Genomic DNA, 17,197 nt, shown 5'->3' on the forward strand with positions numbered 1-17,197 from the left:
TGGCTTCACCAAACTTGAATTCCTCATTTTCATCCTGAGGAGATTCCTCTGGGAGCAGTGCAGTTTCTCGTTCTCGGCTTAATCTCTCACCTGTGGTTGGTCTCCCGGGACAGCGTGGGGCGCTGAGTGGAAGAAGCAGCCTGGTAGGGTCGAGCTTAGACCCTGGTAGAGCTAAAAGTCAGTAGTGTTTACTGCTATCACAATCAGCATCCTAGTTCACATATATATGTAGGCTGCTTTTCTTCCGACAGAAGCATCTCTTGGGTGTTTAAAATGGTCAGATGGCATAGGGGTAGAGTTGTGGCCTCCTTAAAGGATTTCTTTACCCAGGGAATTATAACCAAAAAATTGGGACAAGAGATGAATAGGGCAGGCTATGGAATCATGCAGCCCAAATTTGGATCCCACTCCTCTATACTTGGACACAGACCTTTCTGTCACAGGTAGATTTCCCAAGTGACCTATTTCGAGGGTTTTGCTCTGTAATCAGCTTTCTCCAGCACAGATGTGAGCTCAGTTGCTGATCCTGGCAGAGTCTAGATTGCAGACGGAGGAGATGACCACCGTGCAGCATGCAGAGATCCCTTTCCCCATAGAAAAGCAGTGGCCTGCCTTCTCGCTAGGCTTCTGAGAGCAACAGTGAGGTTGACCCTGTAAGTGTAGAGGGTTTTGAAGAAATGAGGCACTGACGTGGTGTTTGGGGGCCTGTTTTGCAGAAGCGGAAAATGGAAGAGAGCGACGAAGAAGCCGTGCAAGCCAAAGTTCTGCGGCCCCTGCGGAGCTGCGACGAGCCCCTCACGCCCCCACCTCACTCGCCCACCTCCATGCTGCAGCTCATCCACGACCCGGCCTCCCCCCGGGGCGTGGTGACTCGTTCATCCCCTGGGGCCGGCCCCAGCGACCACCACAGTGCCAGCCGCGATGAGCGCTTCAAACGGCGGCAGTTGCTGCGGCTGCAGGCCACAGAGCGCACCATGGTACGGGAAAAGGAGAACAATCCCAGCGGCAAAAAGGAGCTGTCTGAAGTTGAGAAAGCCAAGATCCGGGGATCGTACCTCACTGTCACGCTACAGAGGCCCACCAAAGAGCTCCACGGGACATCCATTGTGCCCAAGCTGCAGGCCATCACGGCCTCCTCTGCCAACCTTCGCCATTCCCCCCGTGTGCTAGTGCAGCACTGCCCAGCCCGAACCCCCCAGCGTGGGGATGAGGAGGGGCTGGGGGGAGAGGAGGAGGAAGAGGAGGAGGAGGAGGAGGAAGATGACAGTGCAGAGGAGGGGGGTGCAGCCAGGCTGAATGGCCGGGGCAGTTGGGCTCAGGATGGAGACGAAAGCTGGATGCAGCGGGAGGTCTGGATGTCTGTCTTCCGCTACCTCAGCCGCAGAGAACTTTGTGAATGTATGCGAGTGTGCAAGACGTGGTATAAATGGTGAGCAGGGATACAGGGATCAGGAATAGGGGTACGGGAGTAGGTGGCAGGTTTCCATATGAGAACAGCATGTGTCTTGGCATCTGGAGGCTTGTCGGGTCCTAAAGGATTAAATCAACCCAGTCTGTCCCCCAGACGGTGGGTCCTGTTAAAGATGTGGCCAGTTGTGCCTACAGGTGTCATCAGGGAAATTTGGCCCTTTGCCTGCTCTCCCTGCTACTTTCCCATCTCTCTTTACTGGACTTAAGAATGGATTTGTACATTTGGGCCTGTGGGATGGATTTGTAGTTTGTGCTAAAACTTCAGAGTCATAATCCCCCTACCCCACAGTCAACTGAACTTGTTATGCATTTGCTGAGAGCCTGTGATACGCCAGTCACTCTCCTGGTGCTGGTGACACAGATGACTGCTGTTAAGCCCCTGCCTCAGTTATGTCTCCATCTAACGAGAGAGGTATACATGCTTTTAAAAAACTCTGAAGGTGCTCACAGGCTCACAATTTTCCATAGTTTTAATTCTCATCCTCTAAACCTGGATCGGAATTCCTTTCTCCAGCAAGCAGTTCAGTTTTGAAGCTTCCTGAGACTTAGTTGTCCTTCTTAATGAGACCTGCCATTTCTTCTCAAGTTAAACGTTAAGACAAGGGAGGGGGGGGAGCCCTAGAGGTGATAAAGATTTCCACTGGGCATTGTTTTCCCTTAAGCTCCTGGACCCTAGGACATATCCTTTATATCTGGGTCAAATCCCATTGCAGTAGTTTTCAGAGTGTGATGCCTGGACCAGTGACATCACCTGGGACCTTGTTAGAAGTCAGGTTTTCAGGGCCCATCTCAGACCTACTGAATCAGAACCTCGGGGGCAGGGCCAGGCAATCTGTTTTTAATAAATTCTCCACCAGGGGATTCTGATACACATTAAAGTTTGAGATCCCCTGCTCTATTGTAAGCAGCCTGTTTCTGCCATAGAAGTTTCATGTGCCATTGGTGAAGTTTTTTCAGTCTTTAAATAAAGACTCCATTCTTTGCAAACTTTTTCTTTCCCAAATCTGAATTAATATGTGATCTACCCAAATTCTCCTAATATTTCTCTTCATAGGGCTAGTGGGCCTGCCTGGCTCTATTCCTCAGTTTCCAGGCCAAGCCACATAAGACTCGCATTATGTGCCGTCTCCTCTTCCCCTGCCAGCCAGACTCTGAGCCAGGCTGGGGAGCAGGAACTGTAAAATATGAAACAGAAGCCTGCATGTTGCAGTGCTATTTGTGGCCTATGGACTTGTAGATTGCAGTGGAAGGGCAGGCCTCTCCCTTTCAGTTCTGGTCTGGACTGGCTAGAAAATGTAAAGATAGTACTGAAACCCAAGGGTGGTAGAGGACTCTCCAGGCCTGATTTTAATAAAGAGCCTCTTTCGACCTGATACAGTAATGGCTCTTTGTGGAGCTCAAGGCAAAATGAACTGTGGATGTGCCACGTAGCGCCCTGCGTCTCAGGCAGCTGGGAGAGACTGTGATGAGGGAGAGAGTAGAGGGAAGCCTAGTAGCTTCCAGCAGTGAGAAGTCAAGAAATTTTTTAATGTTCCCTTATATATACTTTGATGGGAGCCATACCATTTTAATGCAAATGAGGGGTTATAGTATATTGTTTTATTGTGTGTCCCTAACAATTGTGCTGTGTTCTCAGCCCATCCAGAGTAAATCAGGGTGAACTGGTCAAGTAATCCCTATTCTCTGAGGCAAAAAAATGACAGGGCATGATCCTTGTATGCATGTAGAAGAATCTAGGGAAGGTGAATCCTCCAGGTGCTCTGCTTTTCCCAGAAGCCTCCAGCAGCCTGTGGTGAAGTTCCTCTGACAAGGGACATCAGGTATCGACAGCTAGTTCTCTTTCCTTCTGTCACAGGTGCTGCGACAAGAGACTTTGGACAAAAATTGACTTGAGTAGGTGTAAGGCTATTGTACCCCAGGCTCTCAGTGGCATCATCAAGAGGCAGCCAGTTAGCCTCGACCTCAGTTGGACCAACATCTCCAAAAAACAACTGACGTGGCTCGTCAATAGGCTGCCAGGTGAGCAGCCCTGCGCTGTCCTTCCAAGGGCAGGCAGGGAAAGCTGCGTTGTTGGCAGCGCTTCTTAGAATTGCTTTAGGGCAATTTAGGGCAGCAGTCTGTGCCATTGTTGCCTTTCTGCTTAGCAAGAGACGTAGCCTGGGCCACCTTAACTGCCAGTCCCCACGGTGCCACTCTGGACTGGCGGGCCAGTCACTGCGGTAGACGATGAAGGGAACGGGGTCAGGTGCTGCTGCCAGCCCTGCGGGCCTGCTCAGCGTAGCCACTGAAGAGGAAATGTGAGTAAGATGTTGCCTCAGTCAGCCCCTTGTAAGGCCTTGTTCCCTTAAGCATTTTGAGGTCTTGGATAAAGAGGAAGTCACTCACACTTACATGACTCTGGTAGGAACTAAGCAATCCATTTTACCACCAGAGTTAGATGTAATTTCGGAAAGCATAGGAGTCTTTGAGCTGGATTACTAGAGTAAGATTAGGACGTGGTCCCTCTCTCCATTAGACTGGGGATCTGTTTACCTTGGTCTGATCAGCTGGTAGTTGAGGCTTTGGATGGGCCGGTAGAGTGTATTATTGCGTGTCTGTTTCCTTCCATTGCAGGACTGAAAGACCTCCTCCTGGCAGGCTGCTCCTGGTCTGCAGTCTCTGCCCTCAGCACCTCCAGCTGCCCCCTTCTCAGGACCCTTGATCTTCGGTGGGCAGTAGGAATCAAGGACCCTCAAATTCGGGACTTGCTGACTCCACCGGCTGATAAACCAGGTATGCTCTGGGCCTGACTTCTCTGTGCTCCTCTTGGGGTAACTTTGTCTTTCAGCTGAACTTCATTCCCAGAAGCTAAGGTTCTGATGCTGTTGAAGAGTAGAAAAATGCAAATTGAAAACAGAATGATGGACTGCGTACAAGTACAGGTTACCTGTTTATAGATAACTACCAACAAAGAAAGGAGTAAGTCCATTTTGTGGGTTAGTGGAGCTTGGGGCTTAGAGAGTATAAGCCCGAGGAAGTCCAGGAAGGCTTCACGGTTGAGGTGGAACATTGAAAGCTGTTTCCGTGATAGTCTAGAAAAGTGCGGAGTGTGGGAAGGAGAGGAGCATTCCACACATACCCCTTTGCTGTGTAAGTGAGGCACAGTCCAGCAGCTGGGAAGAAAGAAAACGTGTCTGGTTTCCTAGAAACGGCCCCCACGCACTGCTCACTCCCTGAAGGGAAGCGTGTGGGCAGTTCTGCTTATTAACCCCTGCAGGGGGAGCCTGGCCAGCAAGTAGCTGAAGCTGCCTGCAGCTTTGGAGCTGGACTAGAGTTGAGAATTTTGATCTAGGCCCTTCTCTTGCCTGTGCAGGTCAGGACAATCGCAGCAAGCTCCGGAACATGACCGACTTCCGGCTGGCGGGCCTTGACATCACAGATGCCACGCTTCGCCTCATCATTCGCCACATGCCCCTCCTGTCTCGACTCGACCTCAGTCACTGCAGCCACCTGACAGATCAGTCCTCCAATCTACTCACCGCTGTTGGGTCTTCCACTCGTTACTCCCTCACAGAGCTCAACATGGCAGGTATGGCGCTGTGATGTTTTGTGACAAACTGCCCCCTGCCTCCCAGAAGCCCAGCCCTCCTTGGAGCTTGACCAGTAGAACAGAAAGAACATGGTCTGTTGACTAAACCATGATAATTTGTTTCCTGACATCTGGACAAGGACATGGAACTCTGTTCCTTGTGTAGCTAGCTGATGGGAACTAAGGCCTCGAGCAGTTGTCAGGTGCCTAAGAGCACGGACACCACCCAGCTGCAGTTTGGTGAGCCTTGCAGCGCAGGGAGTGCGGTGGCAGGGGGCCTTCAGAGGCCACCGTGCTGATGGCACTTCTGGTCTCTGAGCCAGGTAGTTATGGGAAAAAGGGGGCTTTTGTTTAGCATTTTGAGGGAAAGCTGGGAAATTGAGGCTCCTATGGCTGTGTGTACATAGCATTGTCCTTGTGGTCACTTTCCCCACAGGTTGCAATAAATTGACAGACCAGACCCTGATCTACCTACGGCGCATCGCCAACGTCACCTTGATCGACCTTCGAGGATGCAAGCAGATCACCCGAAAAGCCTGCGAGCACTTCATCTCAGACTTGTCCATCAACAGTCTCTACTGCCTGTCTGACGAGAAGCTGATACAGAAGATCAGCTAAGACACACCCAGCCCAGACTGAACAGGAAACCGATCTTCCCCTGACTCCCCAGCCAGGAGAGCCTCTCTCCCCGACCCTGCACGGGCTCTGAGGCCAGTGTCACACTCCCTCTCTGCTCTCCTGTCCCTTGAGCCCTTCCCTTACAGGCGGGGCAGAGAGGGTGGTGGACACCAGGCTTACCTGCCTGTTTCTCTCCCTCCTAAGGAGAAGGGGGTAGCAAATTGATCTGAGGGGAAAGCACAGGCTGTGTGCTGTCACAGTGCCTGCTCGCTTGCTCACCCACTCGCTCACACGCCTGCCTGGAGGCTGGGCTCTCAGTTTGGGGTGTCTGTGCAACCATCATCTGCACTGGGCCCTGGGGTCCTCCTCCCCATCCATGGTCCCCAGCAGTGCCTGGTTCTGAGCAAACTCCCAGGGAAGAAAGTGGCCCTGTCTCCGTGGCCAGGTTCTCCTTATGGTGTCCAGTGCGTGTCTCTCCTCCGTCACACTCTCCCGGCTTATGCAGGAGGGGCCAGCAGCCCCAGGAACGCCAGCCCCATGCAGATCACACTGGTGCTGTTGAGGTGTCTAAAACCTCTTGTTGTGTCTGTGCTCTCCCTCCTCTCCTCTCCTTTAGCTTGATCCTGTCCGATGCTCGTGGTAGTTCACATAATGAGGTTCCCCCAGCCCAGACTTGCCTGCTAGTTTCTGTGAAGTCCTTGTTGCACTTATTGGGGTTGAGGCTCTTCAGAGGAGCTGGAACTGTCTACCCCAGGGACACCCCCATTTTATTGCTTCCCAGGCAGATTCTGAGACAGGCACCATCTCCCCGTTCCCCTCCTTCTTCAGCCTGCCCTGCCCTGCCCTTTTCCACACTTACCTTATTCCCGCCTGAATAGGGCTTTCCCAGGATGCGTGTCCTCAGAGGGAGCAGCCTATCTCCCCCAGCTGGGGGGGATCAGAGAACTAGGCCAAGTCCCCACCTGCCTCCCAGCAGGCTCCGGGCCTCAGGTGTCCCGTAGCCACCAGAGCCCTGGCCTGTGTCTAGCCCCAGTGGCTCACTGATGTGGCACCTTTGGAGGGGTGGGAGGTCCTGCTTAGAAGCCAGTCACCTGCCCTCTGCCTGCAGCCATGGAAGGGGGTGTGCATGTGCCTCTGTGTGTGTGGCTGAGTGTATTAAGCGTGTGTATGGAGGGAAGGAGGGGAGCGTGGTATCTCCCACTCCACCGCCCTGTGTCGAGCCCCATCAGCTGCCCCCTCTTACTTTGCATTGAACGGCCTGTCCAAAGATCCTCTCTCTAGGGCAGCAGAGAGCTTTTTGCACTTTAAAAAAAAAAAAAAAATGGAAAGAAAGGTCGGAATTTCTTTTGGGTCAATATTTAAGTGTGTGAGGAGATGCTCAGTAGCAGCAGCCTGTGGCAAGAGCTTATAAATGATAGACGCGGATTTGCACTCTGCTCCCCATCTGTAAGGATAGCGATAGCACAACCTTGCCCCACCTTCTCGTCCTCCAGCCCATCCCTTCCTGGCCCCTTTCCTGCAGCCCAGTCTCAGGCTCTCCTCCTCCTGAAGCCCTCGGGGCGAGGGGAAGGAGCCCAGGCACCAGGGGTCTGAAGTGTGAGCCACCCCAAGGAGAGACGCCACATGCACCCTTGCCACTTCCAAAGCAATAGAGGCAGAGGGGCTCCCTCTTTGCCACCTAGCCCAGCTTTGACCCTGGCATTGACAGGCCTCCGAAGAGAAAACTGGGTCTTGGGAGGGGGTGGCATTGTGTCTGTTTCTTCCAATCTGCTGATTTCTCTTGGCTGCACCTTAAAAGCAGCAGTCTGCTCCCGTGACCCTCTGCCCCTTCCATTGGTCTCCGGGTCCCAGCCAACTGGGGCTGAAACTTTGAGGAAATGCCAGTGACTTATTCCAGAGTGCCTCAGTTAGGGGAACTTCTCTGTAAAGAACCCTGGGTATTGAGCAAAAACCTTATTAATATTATTGTTAATGACCTATAATTGGAAGCTTCCTGCCTTTTTTTGGTTGCTCCTGTGGAAAATACTGAAAAGATTACTTTGTTTTGTTTTCTTGTCTTTTTATAAAAGGGGAGGTGGAGAGACCCCTTCAGAGCAGGGATTGTGCCGGGAGAGTGCCTCTGACTTTGGGACATTTCATCTACAGAAATTTCCAAGCTGATGGTTTGTTTTGGGTTTTGGTTTCTATTTTTGTTGTTTTTGGTTTGGAAAAACAAGCATTTTTACCGCGCACGTAAATTGGTCAGCAGAAAAGGGAGCTCACGAGTGGCAGCCAATGGACCTGTGCCCTTGCTGGGTTTTCCTTTTCTCTGGGACTGTGAGGGGGAAAATGGTTTTTAGAGGTGAGGGTTGGTCCATGTGGAGGAAAGAAATGTCTGTCTTTGGAGACAGAGGAACCTGGGAGTTCTGCCGAATTTCCTGCAATCTGCTCTTAGACACGGCCTTGCCAGGAGAGCCTGCCTTCCTCAGACCGCGGGACCAGACACCCTGCCTCCATCTTTCCGAGCACCGGGGCGAAAGACCACAAGGAAAGGAAGAAAATTTATATATATATATAATATAAAATCACTTGGTGATTAAAAAATAACTGCTCCATAAATAAAACTCCTAAAGTCACTATGTTTAAAGGGTTTGGTTGTGTTTTTGTTTTCGGAGAAATATTGTAAATATATATTTTTTGTTGCTGATTTAGAGTCAATCTCCAATGTTGTGCTAAAAAATTAAATTAAATGTAAGCATTAAGGGGACAAGTCATGCTATCTCAGTTGACACATTGGGGTTATTTTGGGCCAGGGAAGGAGGGAAGCTAGTTGGACTTTTGTTTTCTAAACGTTCTCCACTATTGGTTTTAGAAAGAGCAAGGACATCTTTCCTCTGACATGTGGGAATGGGAGGTATTTGTGTAATAAAATTTTTAAAAGACAAAAAATGAAATAGCCTCCAATGGGAAATATTTTGATTTGGTTTTTTTTTTTTTTTTTAAATAAAAAGGTTTTAAAAACAACAACAACAACAACAACAACACCTTTTCTGCCTTGGTGTGTGTGTGTGCGCCCATGTGAAAGAGGAAGAGTCAGAAGGTCCTGCAGGCTCTCGCCTCCCACTCCCCCCCCCCTCCCCCACCCCAGGCCCGCAGTTCCTGCTTCATCCCTGAGTTAGCAGCAGAACTGCTATCTATGTGCCTCTACTACTTGTCTTGCCTTCTTTTTTTGAATGTCAAAAAGCAGCACTTGCTTATGGAAACACCAAAACATTTTACTTCATGAAGGGGAACTTCTTAATAGATGTGAAAATTCAAGTATGAGGTTACTGGACCCCCACCCTTTCCCCACAAAGCAGTGCTTGGAGTGGCCCTACAGAGTCCTCAAGGAGAGCTGGGAAGGACCCCTGTGATGCTCTCCTGAGAGTGGGCCTGGGGGTTTCTAATCTTGCCATCCTGGACAGCCATTAGCCAAGGCCAACCTCCAACCACTACAACTGTAGAACAGGCCTCTCAAGGACAATGCTGTTCGCGGTCACCGCACAAGGTGTGTGCCAGACAGGCTCCATTCGGCATTTGTCCCACAGTGTCTTGCTTCTTATTGAGTACAGGCTTCCAGCCTTTAGACGACTGTCCGACGTGCTGCCCTCAGCCCTGACTGCACCATCTCAGGAGAGCTGAAATCCCACCCGGGAGGTCCTGAGGAGGCTCTCATCACTACCTTCAGGGCATCTGGGGATCCCTGCCCATCCTACTCACCAAGCTGTTAAGGACCATCTCCAATTCTGCTGCACGTTCTGGAAAAGCACGGAATCCTGGACGGTGAGCTGGTTCCCAGGCCACTTCCTGAGGTTGGATGTGGATGTGGCCATGTTCCATGTTGCAGGGGGAAGGCGGAGTGTCAATTCTGCCATCTAAATATCACAAGAGCCCCATCGTCCACCTCTCGATGACCTCATGCCTACCACCCTAGGTGAAGCCAGCATTGTCCAGAACCTTGACCCCAGCAGGAGCCCTGAGGCTTCCCAGCCTCTAGGCCAGCCCCCTGTCCTCCATGTTGGCAGGTAGAACATTTCTCTTAGATTTGACTACTTCTCTATTTAAAACCCATTACTGTGTTTGTCTCAGGATGAAGTCCAAGCTTCCTCACTCACCATTTGCCCCTCCTACTCCCCTCCACCCTCATAGCTAACTTCAGTTCCACCATCTCTGGGCCTTTGCTGTTCCCTCTGTTGGTACACCTTCCGCAGTCTACATGTTACTTCCTCTGGGAAGCCATCTCCCACCCTGCTCAAGACTGGATCATATGCTGCAATAGCACCCTACTGGTTTTTAGGACTCCTTTAAAATCAGTCACCCCAGCTAGCTGGGAAGCTCCACCAGGACAGGGGTCAGACTGTCGCTCACCATGTCATCCCCCACAGCTGGCGCAGAGCTTGGCACATAATAGATGCCCAAGCAACAGTGCTGAGTGTTCCCAGTAGCTTGGATACCCAGAGGCCCGTGCCTCCGCAGTACAGCCAGTTTGTTGCCATGTTCTCCAAATTCACTACCTCATACGTCTTTCCCCTCCTTTCTTGTGTTAATGCTACCAGCTTTTTATTTTTTTTGGCCTGTTTCCAATCTAACCTGTATTCAGCTATGAATTAATCTTCCTAAAGCACGCACAAAAATCTTCAGTCTTCATGTGTAACGCTCCAGAGTCATGTGTAAACTCATCCTGCCATTGGCATCTGTAAAATGAGAAGCACCAGCTTGGTGGTAGGTGCTCCTAAGAGGCCTCAAACTGGACACCTCTGTAGTCACCAGGCTTGCTGTGTTCAGGGTGTGTCACCCTCACAACTATGAAAATCTATCCTTCCTTCAAAACACCTCTTCCTCCAGAAGCCCTTCCTGTTTCCCCACCAACCAGAAGGGATTAACCTGGACATACTGTACCTTTCACAGGCAACAACATAGTAAAAACAGCTGGCATCTACTGAGCCTTACTATGTGTTGACCACGGTTCTAAGCACCTACATGAATAACTCCTAATCCTCGCGGCAACTCTACTTTTTTTTTTTAAGGATAGTTGATTTACAATGTTGTGTTAGTTTCTGGTGTACAGCAAAGTGATTCAGTTATACATGTATATATACATATTCTTTTTCATATTGCTTTCCATTATGGTTTATTACAAGATATTGAATATAGTTCCCCGTACTATACAGTAGGACGTGTTGTTTATTTTATATATAGTAGTTTCTATCTGCTAACCAAGCTCCTAATTTATCCCTCCCCCACCCCCTTTCCCCTTTGATAACCATAAGTTTCTTTTCTATGTGAGTCTGTTTCTGTTTCATAAATAAGTTCATGTCATATTTTATTTATTTATTTATTTATTTAGGCTGTGCTGCGTGGCTTGTGGGGTCTTAGTTCACTGACCAGGGATTGAACCCGGGGCCATGGCAATGAAAGCACTGAGTCTTAACCACTGGACCACCAGGGAAGTCCCTTGTATTATATTTTAGATACCACATATAAGTGATATCATATAGTATTTGTCTTTCTCTTTCTGACTTAATTCACTTAGTATGATAATCTCTAGGTCCATCCATGTTGCTGCAAGTGGCATTATTTCATTCTTTCTTATGGCTGAGTAGTATTCCATTGTGTATGTATGTACCACATCTTCTTTACCCATTCATCTGTCGATGGACATTTAGGTTGCTTCCATGTCTTGGCTACTGTAAATACATAGCAAGTCTATTATTATCTTCATTTTAAAGATGAGAAACTGAGTTATAGACATTTGCCTAAAGTGTCTTTGCTAGTAAAACCTGGAGACTGGCTGCAGAGTTGGTCCTATCCGCCCTGCTCCCTAGCCTCTGTGTACAAGCAATGGCATTTCACGCCCATACCCCACCTGGGGAAGGGGGTGGTGGGCAGGTGCCTTCATTCTATAAAGCCAAGGCTCAGAGAGGTAGAGTGAAGGGTCAGTGGCAGGGCTGGGACACACGTGAATTCTGGGCCTGGGACTCTGGAGCTTGAGCCTTTACCCCAGCTCCCTCGTGCCTGCTGAGCAATCAGGCTGGGTGTTTGTCCACACCCCCTCCCATGGCACTTTTTTTTTTTTTTCCATTTATTTATTTTTGGCTCTGTTGGGTCTTCGTTGCTGCGCGCGGGCCCTCTCCAGTTGCGGTGAGTGGGGGCTACTCTTTGTTGAGGTGCACGTGCTTCTCATCGCGGTGGCTTCTCTTGTTGCGGAGCACGGGCTCTAGGCGCACAGGCTTCAGTAGCTGTGGCACGTGGGTTCAGTAGTTGTGGCTCACAGGCTCTAGAGCACAGGCTCAGTAGTTGCGGCGCACGGGCTTAGTTGCTCCGTGGCATGTGGGATCTTCCCGGACCAGGGCTTGAACCCGTGTCCCCTGCATTGGCAGGCGGATTCTTAACCACTGCGCCACCAGGGAAGCCCTCCCATGGCACTTTGAACTTCTTAAGGGTGGGGCTAGACTTAGCTAGCTCTGCTTCCCCCCTTCATCTGCCCTGGGAGTGGAGGGTAAGGAAATTTACTGAGCATAATGAAAAGTGGATTTATAGGAGAGGGAAGCAGGACCAATTTCATGGGTGAGTGACCCACGCAGTCACACGGGGCCCTGCCCTCAGATGGACCCCACACTTAGTTTAATGCACTGTTGTCACCATCTTGAAATTCTTAATTTTTGAGCAAGAGGACATGCATTTTATTTGCAGTGGACCCCACAAATGATGTAGCTAGACCTGGGGAGAGGGCCAATACCAGCTCCCCCCACCCTACCAGGCCACCTCTGTGCTAAGTGCCATTTGGGTGGCCAGCAGCAGAGCAGGCCTGGCACTTGCTGGCTGGGGAGACTCGCCCTACCACCACCTTTCCAGGTGCCAGGCCGGAAAGGAAACCTCAGCGCTGACACCCATGTACGGGCAGGAAACAGTGAGAGCAGACACCCAACGTCGGAGAGGACCTGTTTTGCCCTCAGCCTGGCGCTTCTGCCTCCCCACCCGCCCCACTCCAGAGAGCTACAAGGGGGGCAGGAAGTCCAGCTGCTATGCCCCCAGACTGTGCCATGACAGTGCTAGGATGGCAAGACAGAGGGAGAGAAGCAGAAAGAGACCCAGACCCAGAGAGAAACACCCTGAAAGACCCAGAAAAGGAAAGGCAGAGAAAGAGGTAGAGAAAGGAGGAGGGGAGAAGAGAAATGAGAGAAAAGAGACCATGGAGGACGCTGAGAGAGAGGCACAAGTGAGGCCCAAGGTACTCAGGACAGTGGCCACTCAGCAAGCCATCTCCCTCGGCTCAACACTGCACACACATCATCTCCGTTTATCCTCAAAACAATCCAGTGAGGCCAGGAGGGAGGCGCCCCGGGTACAGATGAGAAAGGCAGTGCTCAGAGAGGTTCAGTAACTTGCCTAAGGCACCCAGAGCGGCAGCAGGAAGTGGCACTAGCATTTGACCCCAAGTCTTTTCCGCACACATCCTCCCTCCCTGCCCCTGACACGGCAAGTACCAGTCGCCACAGTGGGGCCGGTGGGGGCTACGAGACCCTGACTGGGACACTCACAGGCGGCCTGAGAGGGTCAAGGCACAGACACCCACGGCGGGAACGCAGCAAGACCTAGCGCTAGGCTGAGCCTCGGACGTCGAGGCGCATGCGCGCTGGGACTGGCCCCCGGGCGGGCGCTGGGGGGCGGGGCGGGGCCGGATTCAGGGGCGGGGCCGGATTCAGGGGCGGGGCCACGTTGTGCTGAAGCTTCAAGGCGGAAAAGGAGACTGGGGCCCGGGGCAGCCCTGGGGCTAGTGACCTTACGGAGGGTTCCGAGGAGAGCCGCTGCTCCAGGGAAGTGCGTCGGGCGGAGCCAGCGGTCTGGAAGCCTGGCCCAGAGTTGTGGGCCATCAGAGGTCCTTGGACTGTGCGGGAGGGAGCAAAGAGCCTGTCTCCTGGAGATGTAGGAACCTCCTGGATAACCAGGCTCTTTGCTCCCTCAGGGCCTGTGCACTTGCTGTTCCACATGCTTGGAAAGCTCTTTTCCCTGCCCCTAACAAAGCTGCTTCCCTCCTAGCCTAGCTCTGGCAAAAGTGCCAGTCCGCAGAGGTTTCCCCGACTTCACCTGAGGAGGCTGCTGGCTCTTACAATAACTTGTCACTTGCCTCATAAGGATGTTTTGAGCATTAAATGAGATCATCTGGGTTCTAGGAACAGTGCCCTGCACGTGGGGAGAACCCAGTAAGTGTCAGTGTTTATTATTATGTATGGTTTGCCCACAGATTCACTGTCTCTCTCTACGTTGGATCCCCAAGGCCAAGCACCAGTGCCTGGCATGTAGTAGGAGCTCAACAAATATTGTTGGATAAGTGAGTGAGTAAATGAGGTGAAGTCCCAGCAGCCTAGCCAGAGCCTGGCACTGTCTGAGCCCCGGACATCAAAGAGGTGGCTGTCCACTTTAGGCAGGAGTTTCTCCCGGTCAATCTGCACACCTCTGGTGAGGTGTACAGATTGGGAAGCCCTCAAGCTCATCCTCCTGGATCTGCAAACCCCAGGATGGAGACGAAGAGGTGAAGCCCCAGCAGGAGGAAACTTGGACCCCTGGGCCTTGGCACATGCCAGTCCTCACCCCCAAACTCACTCATGCTCACATGCATACAATGTCAAGTTCAAGACCTTCCCCAACTCTTCCCCTGACTCTCTTCTCCTGAGCGCCCCATCTCCTCACATTATAGCTCTTGCCAGGTTAATTAGAGGCATTCATTTAGGGGTCTTCTTCCTCACCAGACTGGGCCACCACTGAATACTGTTTCTCCTTGTGGCCCTAACTTTGTGCCCAGCGCCATGGTGGGGGTTGAAGAGTGCACCAGTGACCACAACAAACGGGGGCACCCGGGGAGAGCCCCCTGAACAGGAACTATTTTTTTTTCACTAAGAATGAACAGGAAGTTTTCAGCCCTCGGGATGCAGGGTGAGCAGGAGTCTTTCTTGCCGGAAAGGAGGGAAAGGAAGGTCATTCCAGGCAAGGGGAATTCTAAAGTCAACACCCAGAGGTGGAAATGAACCTGGCTTGTTGTAGTGACAGAAGGAAGACCAGAGAGACTGGAGAATAAAGGGCACAGGGAAAGGCAAGTGGACTGAGTTAGATAGATGCGCAGGAGCCAGACTGCAGGTCTCACAGGCCACAGAGAGGGGTGGGTTTTCTCCTAAGTGCAGGGGTGGTCACTGGAGACGGGGTTAGATTTAGGCCTGTAAAAATTCTGGCTAGAGACTTCCCTGGTGGTCCAGTGGTTAAGACTCCACACTCCCACTTCAGGGGGCCCGGGTTCGATCCCTGGTCAGGGAACTAGTTCCCGCATGTTGCAGCTAAAGATCTCCGCGTGCCGCAGCTAAGACCCGCCGCAGCTAAGACCCATCGCAGCCAAAATAAATAAAATAAATAAATAAATAAATAAATAAACAAATAAATAGGGACTTCCCTGGTGGCGCAGTGGTTAAGAATCCACCTGCCAATGCAGGAGACATGGGTTCGAGCCCTGGTCCGGGAAAATCCCACATGCCACAGCGCAACTACTGAGCCGGTGCTCTAGAGCCCGCGAGCCACAACTACTGAGCCCGCGCTCCTAGAGCCCGTGCTCTGCAACAAGAGAAGCCACCATAATGAGAAGCCCGTGCACCACAACGAAGAGTAGCCCCCGCTCACCACAACTAGAGAAAGCCCGCGCAGCAACGAAGATCAGTGCAGCCAAAAATAAATAAATAAGTAAATTTATTTATTTAATAATAATAATAAATAAATAAATAAACAAAAAAACTCTGGCTAGAGGAGAGGCAGGGAGGAGGCTGGTGCAGGCATCAGCGCCAGGCAGCGCCAGGTGATGGGACTCAGATCGGGTTTAGCAGGGCACAGTGGAAGGATTTGGGGTGACACACCAGGTAGTCGACAGGACAGGCTAGATGACAGCATGTGTATGTGGGGGTGGGGGGGGGGGGGCGGCAGAGGCAAGTGAGGGAAGAGAGGAATGGAGGATGACTCCTGGGTTTTTTCGGAGGACGAAGGAGCCACTACTGAGATGGGGAAGCGAGAGAGGAGCAGGTGGGACCAGGCTGGGTGCGAAGCCAGAGCTCAGTGTGGGACGCGTTAAATTTGCAACACCTATTAGTCATCTGGGCGAGATGCTAGGTAATGATGTATCTGCAGTCCTGCCAGCTAGGCAGAGATGGGGTTCCACTCCTCATTCACTCCCAGCATTCCAGCCAGAGGCTGGCACGGTCTAGGCACCAAAGTTGGTTGAGAACGACTGAAGCCAGCCTGAAAAGGCAAGTTGACAATCGACCCTCCCTCAACCACCAGAGGGCAGCACTACCCAAAAAAAGCCTCCCTAGGCCCGCGCTGGGACCAACCTCTCCCCAGCCCAGGGCTTCCAAGAGCTGCTTTCCAGGGTCCCAGGAATCAGTGAGGGGTGCCTTGGAGACTCTCTCTCCCCCCACCCCCCGTCTCTCTGTCTCTCTGTCTCTCTCCCTCCCTCCCTCCCTCCCTCTCTCTCTCCCTCCCTCAACCCCAGCTTCAGGCCTGCCTGGGTTGCCGGTTGGGCAGTGGCTGGGAAGGGCCTTCTGGGCTTTCAGGTGGTGTCGGGGAGGTAGGGCCACCTCCGGGAGCAGGATGGCTGGCTTTTCAGAATTCATGGGGACTCTGGTCTGATGAGTTCTTTGGACAGGATGTTTTAAATAGGAGTGGTTCCAGAAACCCCAGGTGGCCGTAGTTAGAGTGCCGAAGAGTTAGGGAGAGGTGGGAGGAGAGGAAGTTAGAGGCCTTCTGGCGCATCCTTCTGTGCCTCTGGCCGTCTTCTGCCCCAAACTCCATGTGCCACCTTGGGCTGTGGAGCTCATTCACTCAGTCACTCATTCATTCATCAAACACTGACTATACCTTTCTGTGCCAAGTCCCATGGTGGGCACTGGGGGCAAGAGGTGAACTGGGAGCTTCAGTTACAGTGGGAGGAGGTAGGAACCCTTTTTCTATACGTTAGCATTTCTAACATCAGGACGCATTTTCCAATGGATGCAAACATTTAATACAGCTTCACACACACACATCCCACCCCTCTGTCAAAAACCTGAAATGATGCATCTTGCAGTTGATGATGTTTTCAAATCAAGGAAGTAGACAGTAAGTGCAGAACTGGAGATGAACAGAATTGGAGGCAGGGGATTGGGGAAGGCTACCTGGAGGAGGTGGGTCTTAATGGATGAGCAAGAGTTAGCCAGGGAAGAGGGCACACAGAGTGCTTCCAGACACAGGGCGGAAGAACAAAGGCACAGAGGTAAAAACTGATGGGTAGGCAGGTGGGGGGACCCCAGGCATAGGGGATGGTGGCAACACAGGCCTGAGAGGGGAGCAGGACCCAGTCATCCAAGACCTTGACTTCCAGGTTAAGGAACTTGCTCACCTGATCTGCTTTGGGCAGAGTGGGCCCCCTCTGATTTCCCACTCTCAGCAGCCCCAGAAGGCCGGGAGCACTGCTTCTCAGTGCTAAGCAGGCAGTAACCCTATCAGATC

General features: G+C 51.7%; 1 protein-coding gene across 2 annotated transcripts in view; it reads left to right on the plus strand.

Moving 5' to 3' along the window:
- The window catches only part of KDM2A (lysine demethylase 2A), a 105,077-nt gene extending 96,795 nt beyond the window's left edge, over positions 1 to 8,282 (plus strand). For both annotated transcript variants that reach the window (XM_059932140.1, XM_059932139.1), the window contains exons 17-21: positions 717 to 1,429; positions 3,326 to 3,489; positions 4,084 to 4,242; positions 4,823 to 5,038; positions 5,475 to 8,282. In XM_059932140.1, coding sequence (XP_059788123.1) covers positions 717 to 1,429; positions 3,326 to 3,489; positions 4,084 to 4,242; positions 4,823 to 5,038; positions 5,475 to 5,656 — 1,434 coding nt within the window. In that variant the 3' untranslated portion in view covers positions 5,657 to 8,282. The remainder of the gene's footprint in view (positions 1 to 716; positions 1,430 to 3,325; positions 3,490 to 4,083; positions 4,243 to 4,822; positions 5,039 to 5,474) is intronic.
- The last annotated feature ends 8,915 nt before the right edge of the window (positions 8,283 to 17,197 follow it).

This window comes from Balaenoptera ricei, chromosome 8 (genome assembly GCF_028023285.1).
Source record: "Balaenoptera ricei isolate mBalRic1 chromosome 8, mBalRic1.hap2, whole genome shotgun sequence".
In the NCBI taxonomy this organism is placed as follows: domain Eukaryota; kingdom Metazoa; phylum Chordata; class Mammalia; order Artiodactyla; family Balaenopteridae; genus Balaenoptera; species Balaenoptera ricei.